General features: G+C 41.5%; 1 protein-coding gene across 5 annotated transcripts in view; it reads right to left on the bottom strand.

The window, feature by feature from the left end:
• synrg (synergin, gamma) overlaps positions 1–15738 on the bottom strand; it is a 68717-nt gene that overhangs the window by 37759 nt on the left and 15220 nt on the right. For all 5 annotated transcript variants that reach the window (XM_028571856.1, XM_028571864.1, XM_028571869.1 and 2 more), the window contains exons 2-3: positions 1515–1555; positions 168–310 (exon numbers count right to left, since the gene is read on the bottom strand). In XM_028571856.1, the coding sequence (XP_028427657.1) occupies positions 168–310; positions 1515–1555 (184 nt within the window). The remainder of the gene's footprint in view (positions 1–167; positions 311–1514; positions 1556–15738) is intronic.

The raw sequence follows: 15738 nt of genomic DNA, 5'->3' as shown, positions 1-15738 counted from the left end.
GGTCAAACACGGTATTAGTATGGTGTTCCTAATAATCCTTTAGGTGAGTGTACATTCACAGCAAGTTTGTTAAAAATGATGAAAAATCTCTAAGGGAACATATTAGAAGGACAATGTCACCTTAGAAAATAAACAAACACAGGTACAATACAGATACACAAGCTCACCTGCATAGCCATGGCTCCTGGGGGCATCTGCCCCCCAAAGTTCATTCCCATCATGCCCTGCATGTTTGGCTGCATGACCGGAACCATAGGGAAGCCCTGCTGTTGTTGCTGTTGCTGCTGTTGCTGCTGTATGGGGACCATGCCTGCAGAATTTGGAGTAAACAGAATGAGAACATGGATCTGTCATGCCTTGTTACCACTGGGCAGGCTGGTGGTGGTGGGGGTGTAATGGTGTGGGGGGGATCCCTTTCGCTTTCAGAACTGCCTTAATTCTTGGGGGGTGGGGGGGTTAGCCTCTAGAGTCTGGACATGATTCACTTTAGCAAATCAATTTCCTGGACAGCTGGAAAAAGACACGGGCTCAGCAACAGCCAAATCTGTTTTTCTGGTGACTACTGTGACAGCTTAGAGCAAAACAAGAGGCGTGAGGGGAAAAAATAGAAAAGTATGAGTTTGTTTTTGCTGTGTGAGCTGACAGCCAGAGCTGAGCAGCCGGGTTTTACTGGAGCCTCCAGATGATTCTCTGTGTTACGGCTCAAATGGGCTAAATAAGTGGCTTGTTTAGGTGACTGCACACAATCTACTTTGTCTAAAATGGCATTGCTAATGGAAGCATGTAATGACCCCTTAGAGACGCATGTCCCCCAGTGATGTGTGGATGGTTCATCAGGAGTGTTACTGCAACGTCAACAGCCTAAATATGACGAGCACCCACAGCTGAATTATAGTACATCTGAGGCCCACAATGCACTACTTTAGGCATGGGTAACAAAGCTATGAGCTCCAATGTGCAGAATTGTTGCTGCTTTCTACTTCTGCCTAATGACTTATGGGGGTCTTAAGTGGCAAGGACCAATTGTTAACAGGAAAGACTAATGAGAAGCCAAGCAGAATCAATCTGGCTAGAGTTTTATAGACGTCTTTTCTTAATTTTTAATGAGGGAACCAGGCACTAGGCATTTGTGACATCCAACAACTTAACATATTCTGCATTTGTGTGTGATCCGTTAAAAGTGCAAGTTGTGATCTAAATCTAAATTTCTAAAACTTGTATAAAACTTGTATAAAACTTTTAAGTATCTTGTTTCATTTAAACTGAAATTAAAGTAGTTTCAGAATCACATTACAAACGAAGTGTAGGGATGTTTTCACAAGAATAACAAATCCATTTTTATCCAAATATTGTGACAGTGTGCTAGATGAATAATGGGTCACATTTAAAATGCAAAATCCTGTGTCACTAAACAAATTCAAATTCAGAGAAAAAAAAATGCTTCCCATTTATTTATCAGCTTCTGATAATGAAACAAATATATCTCCAAAAAGTTTGAAGACAGAATGACTCACCTTGTGGCTGTCCCAGGCCGCCTCCAACAGAATACATAAAACTAAAGACATAAAATAAAAAGAAAGAGATTATGAGATTCTCACAGAGGTTAAAGTAAAGAAACACACAGATAATACTTTAAGGTCAACTCAAAACAGAATCATGTCTCCTTCAGCTTCAAACAATGCAAAATATTAACTACTTCATTAACACTGCCTTTCACCTCTGCATAATTGGCATTGCCATCAGTTTAAAAAGCCATTTTAAAGTAAGAACCATGACTGCATTTAGCTATAATAAAATCACAAAAAATGACACAGCTAAACAATAAATAAAAGCCTTGTTTGCTACTCATAATTGTGACATTTAGGGCTGGGTACCGAACGTTGATACTTTTATGGCACCGAAAAAAAATTATTTATCTTTCGGTGCCAAATGCGTCTGAGCGCGTAAGCTTATCTGTCCTCTCTGCATATTGACACAGAGGCACGGAGCTCCGACACACACACACACACACACACACACACACACACACACACACACACACACACACAACACACACACACACACACACACACACACACACACAACACTGTCAGAGTAAACTGTCTGCAGTTTTGTTGAAGTCACAGAGAGTCACGGTTGGTTTTAGAGGTCGACCGATTCATCGGTTTTGCCGATTAAGTTGATTGGTTGAACTATCGTTATCGGCAAAAATCCATGCGGATAGTTTTTTCAGGTTTCGTCCGTTGCTGGAGCGCACGCTGTCATTCATTACCCAGTACACAGAGCTGAGAAGGCTCTGCTGGCATCATGCATTACAATAGCTCCTCTAGAGGCGAAATAAAAACTATCACTGATGCCTGTGTTGTTTATTTCCGACACGTGTTACTGTGCGCTGCACGGAGAGCACATGCTGTGCGGAGAAGGCTGACATCAGATGCGCGTTTAAAGCATCGACAGTTTGTTATATCATTATAAAGTTATTCATTTGTTGAATAGATGCTGCATTAGTAGAGAAAGAACAGCACAACAGTATGTGTTTGTTTGCTTTCGAGGCTGAGATGATGCTAAACATTAGCAGTAGGCTAACTAACCTCAAGCGGTTAAAACACTGACAAAAATGAACGCAAGTCCGACCCAAATCGTCCACGATCCGTCTAGTGGCTGCCGCTGGAGAATTGAGATGTGTAGAATCGACAGCGCATTCATTTTAAAATCCTCAGCGGAGGAGCATCAACAACTGCCCGAAAGTACTGTACTAGCGTCGATATAGAGAGAGACTGGAGAGAGAGAGCGTTATATGGTGGAGAGACATAGAGAGAGACTGAAGAGAGGGAGCGCCGGCGCTAGAACAAAGCCGTGAATCAGAGATATAAAACGTGTTTTCGCCGATCCATCTCTAGAAATGTGACTGTAGCGAGCATGTCACTATCACTAACGTTATCCACATTTATATTTACACGCAACAAATGATATATCCAGCTTCAAAAAAGTCTAAAAGTCGGAAGTTAGAACGAATGCATTGTGCAAAGAGTGGTTGCTATGGAGACGATACACAGTGTTGAGTTCCGTTGCTCTGATTGGTTGGAGGTCTATCCAATGAATGCAGAGCTATTTCTTTCCTGGTTCGGTTGGAACCAAGGGGGTAAGCTTCGCTTCAGAACTCGAGCCATCATGGCGGCATTTTGTTGCTAACTGGCCATCACCTCCTGTTAGCATTCCGCTGACCGCCATTTTTTTTTACGTCACTTGACTGCGAATAACTTTACATCAGAAATGTTTGAAGACTATTTGTCCGTTGTTTAGTTCCAAAGAAACACGACAATGTATAAAAGGCTCCATTACCTTGTACCTCACGTTATGGCTCCGTAGCAGACGTTTTTGTAAAAATAGGCTAACGATTGTGTCATAACCAAGTGACTTACTGTCGCATAGTAGAGGAATTACCGTGTAGTACAGGAGAAGCTCTTGAGGCAGTTTAGAGCTTACATGAGCTGTTTAGGTTTAATTACTAATGTTAACTAGCATGTTAGTGATCAATAATTAGCCTGTGCCCATGTCATCTCCTTACATATACCTACACTCTCCGTCTCTGTAAGATTGGGAATGATTGAGATTTCTCTTGGCACAGCTACCAGAAGACTTACAACTTTCAGACACGTTGCTCACGTCACATTCTCTCAGTTGGAGGCTGCGTAGTAAAGCTGGCCATCACCGGAAAAGTGCTTCTAATAGCCTTCACTGGTCTCCGTCCAGAGCAACGGGGTCTATTGGTCCATTATATACTGTCTATGGTTGGAACACGCCCCATAATCCCAGCCCAATGGAGCGGTTTCAGACTCACATTCTGACTAGAATTTGAGTAGGACCACGTCAGGCTAGGTCTAAACCGTTCTACAGAGAAGAATGGCGTCACTGTTTTGAGATTTGGCATACATTTGGGCTTTTTTTGAAGAAATGTAAATAGTTTGTCCTTTTTATGAATTATAATGCTCATTATGTTTATGTTTTTGCACTGGATGACTCCAAATATGTAGGAGAACTGTTTTAGACAACACACATGCTTGTGTAGCATTGCTGTGGGTGTAATATCAATAAATATGACATTATTATTTTGACTATTGGCAAAAGCGTCTGGACTTTTTTTGAAAAAATGTATTTTGTCAACTGTTTTATCCAGTATCAATTCTAAATACTATCGGTCGATTAATTGGTTATCGGCAAATACGGCCCAACCTAACTATCGGTATCGGTAAAATCCACTATCGGTCAACCTCTAGTTGGTTTCAAGTGTGGTTACAGTTTTTTTAAACTTCACGCAGACAGCGTTTGCTGTGATGTGATATTAATGGCGACCCGAAAGCGGTCACTGTTAGTGTTGACGAACTGACCGAAGAGCCGGTTAATTAACCCGACTCTTGTCACTGAACCGGGAGACTCGAGTGCCATACATCAATGAACCGCAATGAACCGACTCACTCCTGTTTTTTTCTTTTACTTCATTCGTGCCGTTGTGTGTGTAGCTGGTATTCTTCTGCTACTGTGTGTGTAGTAATCTAGCTCATTAGCGCCTCCACTGGAGTGGTGGTGGTAGAATCAATCAGGAAATGAGCTACCTAGACCGCACACCAAGCTACTGAACGAGACCGAATGTAACCGGCCAGCCCTCTCGAGTCTAATGTAACCAAGCAGTGTCTTGGTTCTCGGCAAGTTTGAGTTATTAACCGAGCCTTGTTTCTGGTGCATCTTAGAGGATTGTGTTCACGGCAATTCACACATTATCAATGGGGAAGTACAGTACATCACATACAAATACACGTCATGTTATCTTGGTAGTTATGTTAAGTTAAATGTTAGAGAAGTGAATGTTGCTACGTGGTAGCTAGGCTAGGCTGTCACAAGGAGGCCGCGCACCAGGCTACTGAACGAGACCGTAAGGACCGTAACCGAGGGTAGGCTACTGCACGAGTCTATATTCAAACGGGTGTCTAGGTTCTCGGCAAGTTTGACTTATCAACCGATCCCAGAAGCCTTTATTTCTCGTGCATCTTAGATGATTGTGTACATACAAATTCATAGACTACATTACAGATGGATATCACATACAAATGCACGTCATGTTATCTTAGGAGTTATGTTAAGTTAAATGTTTGTTACGTGATAGGTAGGCTGTCACCAGGAGACCGTGCACCAGGCTACTGAAAGAGACCGTAACCGTGCCTAATGCATGAGTCATGTAATCAAACGGGTGTCTAGGTTCTCGGCAAGTTTGAGTTATCAACCGATAGCAGAAGCCTTTAGGTCTCGTGCATTTTAGAATTGTGTTCATGGAAATTACACAATGGCAGGGGCATGCGAACCGGTGACCGAATCTATTAACTCGGTAGGCAAACCAACGACCGTCCGGTTGAACCAACTCACGTAAAAGAGTCGGTTGTCCCATCACTAGTCGCTGTGCTGTTGACGTTACACTTCCTCTTACTAGACAAGCAGGCACAACGGTGGTTTCTCTGCCCTGATGACTGACTGACAGGCTGAGCTTGCAAGGCACTTTTAATAATGTTACTCTGAGTGAGCAGTTTTACCAGAATGTTTTAATTTTGATAACTGTTTTGTGGTGGTTTTATGGTATCAAAAAAAGTTAGGAACCGGCATTGAAACTGAGGTATTGAAATTGGCACCGGATCGAAAGATTTTGAACTATACCCAGCCCTAGTGACATTATAATGATAAAACTAGTTCCAGTTTATTCACAAAGACCAGCAGATTGAAGGCAGTGTTTCCCACGGATTAGAAAGCAATTAGTGGCAAAGAAATACTTATTTTTGTAACAATCAAGTACCAAAAACTGAGGAGGACACGCTGCTGGATGTGGTCCTCCTCTCCTACTTCAATGCCTATAACGAATGTATCTCTTTCTCTCCCTGACCCTGTCTTTCACTGGTTGAAGCCTGAAAATATTGTAAACAAATTAATAACATAACTAATTCCACTGGTGGGACTGTTGAGCTCTGTTTCAGACGGATACCTCCGGTTCAAGCTGGTCCTCATCCTCAATAGGTGCCTTTTTCAGTCGCGGAAAATGACATAACATTATTTATAATACGTTTATTGATGGTGTTTTAAGCCTCCAACGTCGCCTTCCAGGCAGCTAACCCTCACCTAAACCATAAATAAATATATTGACGCGCTGCCTGAAAGGCGACGTTGGGGGCTAAAAACAGCAAACACAGCCAGTGGGAGGAGCTGTGTGTGTGTGTGTGTGTGTGTGTGAGCAGAAGAACGTGTTTTGAATGCCGTTTAAAATACTACTACTACTAATAACAAAACGCAATGTGCGGCGGCCAGTGTTGATAGTACACACACACACACACACACACACACACACACACACACACACACACACACACACACACACACACACACACACACACACACACACACACACAGCAGAGGTGTGTTACAACACGCAGCACATGCACCTGACTGGGAAAGATACCGCTACGCTCGTTACTGTAAGAAGGCTACAGTAAAACCTAAAAGTAAATACGTATTATCAATACCCACTCACCTGTCTACAGGCATACATATGTAGGAAGAGATATATTTCAATCAGATCTGTCTGGGCGCAGTCCACTCTCATCCACCGCGCTGTTTACACAAACACACTCTACTCAAACAAGCTAAAACAAAAGCTGTCCTTTTGTAATCTAACCGTTTTCCTCAAATCTTGAAATTTCGACAAATTCTTGTAAACTTAACTGCTGGCTAAACTAACCATGCTCTGCTGGAGCATTTATGGATGTATTATAAGACCAAAACAAACCAACGTGGCTACTAAATATGCACGTGAATATGACGCAAACTTTATGGTCACATCTTCATTGTATTCTGCATGTCAATGGTATTCTGGCCCTCATGACCCCTGACCTAGGACTAGGCGTAAATTAAGTACATTTGCACAATGATATACGTGGATTTCTTGGCAACGTCATCACTGCTTGCGCATGCAACGGGGCGCGCAGAAAAGAACACGTGTTTCGTGTAGCTAGTAGTAGTAGCAGCATAGCTTAAGTCAAAATGCCAAGGAGTTGTCGCATGGTTAATTGTACAAACCGAGCCAGTGATGGGTGCCTGATGTTTAACATACCTAGGGGGAAGCATGCTTTTGCCAAAAACCGGCGGAGGTTATGGCTTCAAGCCATAAGAGGGGCAGATTGGGGTCATATGCAAGAGTCAGGCTCCCATTGGATCAATCAGAAAAGTTGCAGCTTGTTGTTGTTCAGCTAAGTGATATCTACCTGTCAGGGCTGTGGTACTCGAGTCTGGACCATAGACAATTAAAGGTCCGGACTCAAGTCAAGTTTAGACTGCTAGCTAAAGCTACGCCGATGTTTTGCTAACGTTAGCGCAACAGCGTTAGCCTAGCCTGCTAGGCAAATATTACTACTGCCTTCGGAGTTTCTTATATCTGCGTCCACGTTGTCAACATAAGACCTGTGGTGTTAGTGCTCCTTTTGTACCATCATTTTATTGAATGAAATATTAAGCTTCGCTCCTACGCTCTCTCGCCCACAATCAACCTCTGCTGCTAAAAACAATCAACCTGCAGTGATGTTTTGAAATGGAGACACACATATCGTACATTTTCCCAGAAATCCTGGCCATTATTTTAAGGCATAAACCAACCATAAGGGTACACTCAGGGGTAACCCTGCTGCTAACATTGGCTATTACATTAGCCTAAAATGATAATTATAGCCATACGTATATATCCCAGTAACACTGCAAAATTAAAGACCGACAAACAGATCCAACTAAAATCACGTTTTATTGAGTCAGCAGTTAAATATAAACAATAAAGAAAGCTTAAATACTTAAGGTTGTTGCAGTAGCGGACCAGCTTACCAATCTGGCTTTCTGCCCCTGGTATGCGCACGCACCTTGTAATTTTTGTAAACAGGAAACCTGTGTATGGTATTAGGCCTAGGCCCAATTTGTTAGGAATACCAGTTTTACCATAAAATAGGATGAGAAATAGTGTTTTATTACAATTTGATACAACAATATTGAATAGGGTAATAAAATGGGGGGGATGGGGGGCAGACCTGGTTCGGACAGACCTGCCCCCACTGCTAAAAAAAAAAGGAAACACTAGGCTTGTTCGAGATGAGCCAGATCTGCGCAGAATCGATCACCGGTGATCGCCGCCCAATGCATGCCGGTTAGATTTGTGTCCGACTTGATCCCGACTTGCTCTGACGTCATGCACACGTGGGCAACGATAATCTCACGAGACCAAGTTCTGAGACGCAGGTAGCGCAGTTGCTTTTCACCAACTGCAAGAGCCAGGCGGACGCAGGTGGACCAACTGCATGCTGGGAAACGCCGGCCTCTCAGCTGATCGAACAGCTGATTGGTTCAGAATCGACTCAACATGATGACGTTTTATGTAAACTTTATTGATTTTAAATCTGAGGGATTTTAACTGCGATTTGTCTGATTTAAAAGCTTATTCTGTACAGAACACATGTAGTGAGGCTTATAGTTATGTTTAGAAGTCAGAGAGACTAAATCTGTTCAGATTTCAGATCATCTACAGTCTGTTGTTAATTAAAAACAGCAACAGATCACATGTAGAGAATCTTGACAGCTACTCTGTCATAATAACGTACGTAAGCTGATATATGGGTCTGATGAAATTTTATTAAATCGGAATCAGACCACCAGTGTTTCTGTCACTTCCTGTTCAGCCTGAATGCTGCTGGAATCAGCTGGAAAACTGTCCGACTTGAGAGCGGACTTTTGTCACCGCCCCCCGCTGCTGCCGCCTGCTCTCGTCTACTTTACAGGCGAGGCGCAGTTCATCTCGAACGAGCCTATTGTCTACCATTCGGCCAAGTCTCTCCTCATCAGAGCCAACCCACACAGGCCTTCAGCTATTTGTCAAATTACTCATTACAAGCATAGACTGTAGATTGCAAGCCAGTTCTTCAGGCTGCAACTGAATGCAGAGACAAACGGCAGAAAACTGAATTTCAGCATCACTAATCCAATGGGTGAGTGACACATTATCATACTGATAACTTCATTACCAACACAACTGTTCTAACAAAAGGGAAGCAGGGAACTCATTGTCAGAAAGTTCAAACATTTGCCAAAGCAATTACCAACTCCCTGTGGCAACTAAGAAAAAAATTTAGACCTGAGTTTGACTTTGAAATTTACTTTTGGAAGCTTTGTTAATTCATTATTACAAAGAAAATTGTATTTTTGTACAGTGCAAGTGTTGAAAACTGTACACAAGGGCTGCAACTAATGACAATATATTTATTAACAATTAAACCTTTTGATTATTTTTTAATTAAATCGATTAATTGTTTAACTATCACAAAAAGTGAAAAATTGTGCTGGAGGCCTATGTTACGTCTTCTCATTACTCGTTTTGTCTAAAATTTACTAAATAAGTGTGACACTTGACGACCAACTCTCCTTCACAGCCAACATCGCTGCAACTACCCGATCGTGTAGATACATGCTGCATAACATCAGAAGGATACGTCCCCTTCTAACGCAGAAGGCGGCTCAGGTTCTGGTTCAGGCTCTAGTCATCTCACGTCTAGACTAATGCAACTCCCTCCTGATTGGCCTGCCTGCATGTGCCATCCGGCCCCTGCAGCTCATTCAGAACGCAGCAGCTCGACTTGTCTTCAACCTCCCCAAGTTCTCTCACACTACACCGCTCCTCCGCTCTCTTCACTGGTTACCAATTGCTGCCCGCATCCGCTTCAAGACACTAGTACTTGCATACAGGGCCACGAACGGATCAGCCCCAGCATACATACAGGACATGGTCAAACCCTACACCCAAACCTGCCCACTCCGCATCAGCCAACCTGCTTGCTGCCCCCTCACAGAGAGGGACAACCAATCACTCAACAAAATGCCGAAGTCCTGTCCTGGCTCCTAAATGGTGGAATGAGCTCCCTATTGACATCAGGATGGCTGAAAGCCTATACACCTCGGATAAACATGAAAATATATTTTATATATATATATATATATATATATATATATATATATATATACACACACATATATATATATATATATACACACACACACACAGTGGGGAGAACAAGTATTTGATACACTGCCGATTTTGCAGGTTTTCCTACTTACAAAGCATGTAGAGGTCTGTAATTTTTATCATTTATCAGGTACTCTTCAACTGTGAGTGACAGAATCTAAAACAAAAATCCAGAAAATCACATTGTATGATTTTTAAATAATTAATTAGCATTTTATTGCATGACATAAGTATTTGATCACCTACCAACCAGTAAGAATTCCAGCTCTCACAGACCTGTTAGTTTTTCTTTAAGAAGCCCTCCTGTTCTCCACTCATTACCTGTATTAACTGCACTTGTTTGAACTCGTTACCTGTATAAAAGGCACCTGTCCACACACTCAATCAAACAGACTCCAACCTCTCCACAATGGCCAAGACCAGAGAGCTGTGTAAGGACATCAGGGATAAAATTGTAGACCTGCACAAGGCTGGGATGGGCTACAGGACAATAGGCAAGCAGCTTGTTGAGAAGGCAACAACTGTTGGCGCAATTATTAGAAAATGGAAGAAGTTCAAGATGATAGTTATTCTCCTTCGGTCTGGTGCTCCATGCAAGATCTCACCTCGTGGGGCATCAATGATCATGAGGAAGGTGAGGGATCAGCCCAGAACTACACCGCAAGACCTGGTCAATAACCTGAAGAGAGCTGGGACCACAGTCTCAAAGAAAACCATTAGTAACACACTATGCCGTCATGGATTAAAATCCTGCAGCGCACGCAAGGTCCCCCTGCTCAAGCCAGCATATGTCCAGGCCCGTCTGAAGTTTGCCAATGACCATCTGGATAATCCAGAGGAGGAATGGAAGAAGGTCATGTGGTCTGATGAGACAAAAATAGAGGTTTTTGGTCTAAACTCCACTCTCCGTGTTTGGAGGAAGAAGAAGGATGAGTACAATCCCAAGAACACCATCCCAACCGTGAAGTATGGAGGTGGAAACATCATTCTTTGGGGATGCTTTTCTGCAAAGGGGACAGGACGACTGCACCATATTGAGGGGAGGATGGATGGGGCCATGTATCGCGAGAGCTTGGCCAACAACCTCCTTCCCTCAGTAAGAAAATGGGTCATGGCTGGGTCTTCCAGCATGACAACGCCCTGAAAAACACAGACAGGGCAACTAAGGAGTGGCTCCGTAAGAAGCATCTCAAGGTCCTGGAGTGGCTTAGCCAGTCTCCAGACCTGAACCCAATAGAAAATCTTTGTAGGGAGCTGAAAGTCCGTATTGCCCAGCGACAGCCCCAAAACCTGAAGGATCTGGAGAAGGTCTGTATGGAGGAGTGGGCAAAATCCCTGCTGCAGTGTGTGCAAACCTGGTCAAGAACTACAGGAAACGAATGATCTCTGTAATTGCAAACAAAGGTTTCTGACCAAATATTAAGTTCTGCTTTTCTGATATATCAAATACTAATGTAATTTCTAATGTTTAATAAAGGTAATAGATTACTTTGTTTTTGCTTAGTCATAATTTAAAACAATTAATCTATAAGCAAAGAGAGAACGTTATCCTTCACAGAGTAGTGATGTAATAGGGCGTTTGACTTGGAGGTTTTCGGACTAACATTTGCTTCCAGTAAGATTTTCAGCTTAAAAAGCTTTTATAGGAGCTGCCCACCATCATGCAGCAAACAACAGGTTATGGCTGGGCAGATTAACATAGAAGGAGATAAGCAGTGATAGCAGCTGTGGACGCCAGCAGGCCTGTTATTATCTAGCTATCATCAAACTCTTTTGAAAGATGGGAGACAGAAGGCAGGGTCAGGAGTTCTGTCACCATCATCATCACTAAGGAAGCTAAAACTAAAATCATTGATTTTCTATGTTTATTCTGAAGCTGCTCTTATTGTGGAATACACAGCAGATATGACGAGCAGACCTTCAAAGGGTAATACCGACTGAGGTGAGATCAAATATGAAGGACTGTCACTGAACCCATTACTAGAGCTGAAACATATAGTTGAATTATCAATAAACTGACTAAACATGAAGCTAATCAAACAATTTAGAGGTTGAATTATTTATCAAATAAAAATGGCAAATATTCTCTGGTTCCAGATACACAAATGTGACGATTTGCTGTTTTTTAGTTATAATTTATACCATTGTAAACTGAATTGAATATCTTCTATATCTATATCGTGATATGAGACTAGATATCGTCTTAGATTTTTGGATATGGTAAAATCGCGATATGACATAAGTGTTGTCTTTTCCTGGTTTTAAAGACTACATTACAGTAAAGTGATGTACTTTTCTGAACTTACCAGACTGTTCTAGCTGTTCTATTATTTGCCTTTACCCACTTAGGCATTATGTCCACATTACTGATGATTATTCATCTAAAATCTACAGTGGGGCAAAAAAGTATTTAGTCAGCCACCAATTGTTCAAGTTCTCCCACTTAAAAAGATGAGAGAGGCCTGTAATTTTCATCATAGGTACACTTCAACTATGAGAGACAAAATGAGAAAAATAAAATCCAGAAAATCACATTGTAGGATTTTTAATGAATTAATTGGTAAATTCCTCGGTAAAATAAGTATTTGGTCACCTACAAACAAGCAAGATTTCTTGATGAGAAAGAATGCTGAGTTGCATCCAAAGAACACCATACCTACTGTGAAGCATGGGGGTGGAAACATCATGCTTTGGGGCTGTTTTTCTGCAAAGGGACCAGGACGACTGATCCATGTAAAGGAAAAAATGAATGGGGCCATGTATCGTGAGATTTTGAGTGAAAACCTCCTTCCATCAGCAAGGGCATTGAAGATGAAACGTGACTGGGTATTTCAGCATGACAATGATCCCAAACACACCGCCCGGACAACGAAGGAGTGGCTTCGTAAGAAGCATTTCAAGGTCCTGGAGTGGCCTAGCCAGTCTCCAGATCTCAACCCCATAGAAAATCTTTAGAGGGAGTTGAAAGTCTGTGTAGCCCAGCGACAGCCCCAAAACATTACTGCTCTAGAGGAGATCTGCATGGAGGAATGGGCCAAAATACCAGCAACAGTGTGTGACAACCTTGTGAAGACTTACAGAAAACGTTTGACCTCTGTCATTGCCAACAAAGGGTAGCCTATATAACAAAGTATTGAGATGAACTTTTGTTATTGACCAAATACTTATTTTCCACCATAATTTGCAAATAAATACATTAAAAATCCTACAATGTGATTTTCTTTCTTATTTTGTCTCTCATAGTTGAAGTGTACCTATGATGAAAATTATAGGCCTCTCTCATCTTTTTAAATGGGAGAACTTGCACAATTGGTGGCTGACTAAATACTTTTTTGCCCCACTGTAAGTGTGAAGATATTTTGTTAAAGCACCAATTGTCAACCCTAGAATATCGCCGCAACATCGATATTGAGGTATTTGGTCAAGGATATCATGATATCTGATATTCTCCCTATGGACCAGCCCTAATTTCTAGTTATAATTCCAACTTGGAAATGTCAACAGCTGCTGCAAAACACAACCCACAATGATACACTCTTGACAAGCACAATAGAGCATTATCTGACATCCATAAGGTTGAATGTCTGAAATCACATGACCTGTTAAAGACAGAGAAATCTGCATGGAGGCATCACCTGACACTATAGACCTAGATATTATGCATAAATGTCACTGTCACATACATATATATATACATATATATACATACATACATATATATATATACATACATACATACATACATACATACATACATATATATATATATATTTTCATTGAAACATTTACTCCAAACACCTACAAAGGTAGCTTTTGATGTCAAGCAGGTTTTGTAAGCTGCACTACTGCTCCACTTCCTGGCTTTTCACTCCTGACACATTTTAATGTATTATTGCTGTATTATCATGTCTAGCAGTCAAACACTGCACTGCAAACTATCCAAAGCCTTATTTCCTTCATTCAAACCCATAATATTTGACATGGAAACAGATTTGCCATATGCCACACTATACCTGACTTTACTTTACTTTACAGTCATCAAATAAAGTTGAGGTCTTATAAGTAGCAGCAAAAAAGTGGTGCTGTTTGGAGTGACATATACAGTACAGGCCAAAAGTTTGGACACACCTTCTCATTCAATGCATTTTGTTAAAGTTAAATTCATTTGTTAAAGTAATGATGGCCACTCGTTTCTCTTTACTTAGCTGATTGGTTCTTGCCATAATATGAATTCTAACAGTTGTCCAATAGGGCTGTCGGCTGTATATCAACCTGACTTCTGCACAGCACAACTGATGGTCCCAACCCCATTAATAAGAACAAATTCCACTAATTAACCCTGACAAAGCACACCTGTGAAGTGAAAACCATTTCAGGTGACTACCTCATGAAGCTCATTGAGAGAACACCAAGGGTTTGCAGCGCTATCAAAAAAGCAAAGGGTGGCTACTTTGAGGAATCTAAAATATAAGACATGTTTTCAGTTATTTCACACTTTTTTGGTACATAATTCCACATGTGTTCATTCATAGTTTTGATGCCTTCACTGAGAATCTACAATGTAAATAGTCATGAAAATAAAGGAAACGCATTGAATGAGAAGGTGTGTCCAAACTTTTGGCCTGTACTGTGTGTATATATATATATATATATATATATATATATATATATATATATATATATATATATATATATATTTATTAGGGGTGGATCCGAACCCAAATGCGGTATTCGGAAAGGCACAAATAAAGTGGTTTTTACGAATACTTATTTCGAACAAATACTTTAAAAAATATTTGTATTCGGGAACAAGAAAAACTTTATATCAAAAAGCTGCGTTTCCTCATGAGACCGCAGTGCATGCCCGGATGAGTGAGTGAGTGAGTGAGTGACGTTCAGGAGTTGGGGGAGGGGAAAAGAGTAAAAGAGGTGACTGACACAGGCTACTCCACACAGCAACAGAGAGGGCTCGGCTGAGCGAAAAAAACACTTAACTGCATCACTATTTTTGTTGAATAGATTTTTTGTACATTAACTGGGTTCCGGAGGCAGTTTATAACTTTCGGGAAGCGGAGTTTGATTACGCTGCGTTATTGACGTCTGCAGTTGGGGCTCTCATGTTCGTGCTGTTTACGTAGCTCTGTTAGCTCGGTCATTTAGACAATAGGCTGTTGACAGAGTAACGTTAACGTTCGGTTAAAAAGATTAAAAAAAATGCTTGTGTAGTTGTGTCGAATTGTATGCACTTGTGGGAGTTATATGGTACGTTTAAGTTACTCTGTCTTTTGCAGACAGCAAAATGTAGGCTATAGGCTAGGCTAGTTAACCTTAGCATAGCTTCCGTCACTCATTAACTTAGCTGAAACTCCCCACATGGATTTGGGCAACCAAATAGAAAAGAGTGTGGCTGCTGCTGAGCCATCTCTTGGTCCTCCACCAGCCAAAAAAACTTGCTCAAGTTCTGTGTGGAAGCATTTTACAGTCAGTGCTGCAGAACCAAAGTGATATGTAATGTGTGCAAAAGTCAAATCGGCAGAGGCAGAGATATCAAACATCTGTCAACATCTGCTATGCATAATCACATGCACTTAAAGCATCCTCTCCTGGTACTGTCTGCCAACCCCCCCACAAGCACAAATCCCCCCACCAGC

The sequence above is a fragment of the Perca flavescens genome, chromosome 3 (genome assembly GCF_004354835.1).
Source record: "Perca flavescens isolate YP-PL-M2 chromosome 3, PFLA_1.0, whole genome shotgun sequence".
In the NCBI taxonomy this organism is placed as follows: domain Eukaryota; kingdom Metazoa; phylum Chordata; class Actinopteri; order Perciformes; family Percidae; genus Perca; species Perca flavescens.
The sequence above is the reverse complement of the archived record's forward strand: the minus strand, read 5'-3'. Positions and strand labels throughout refer to the sequence as shown.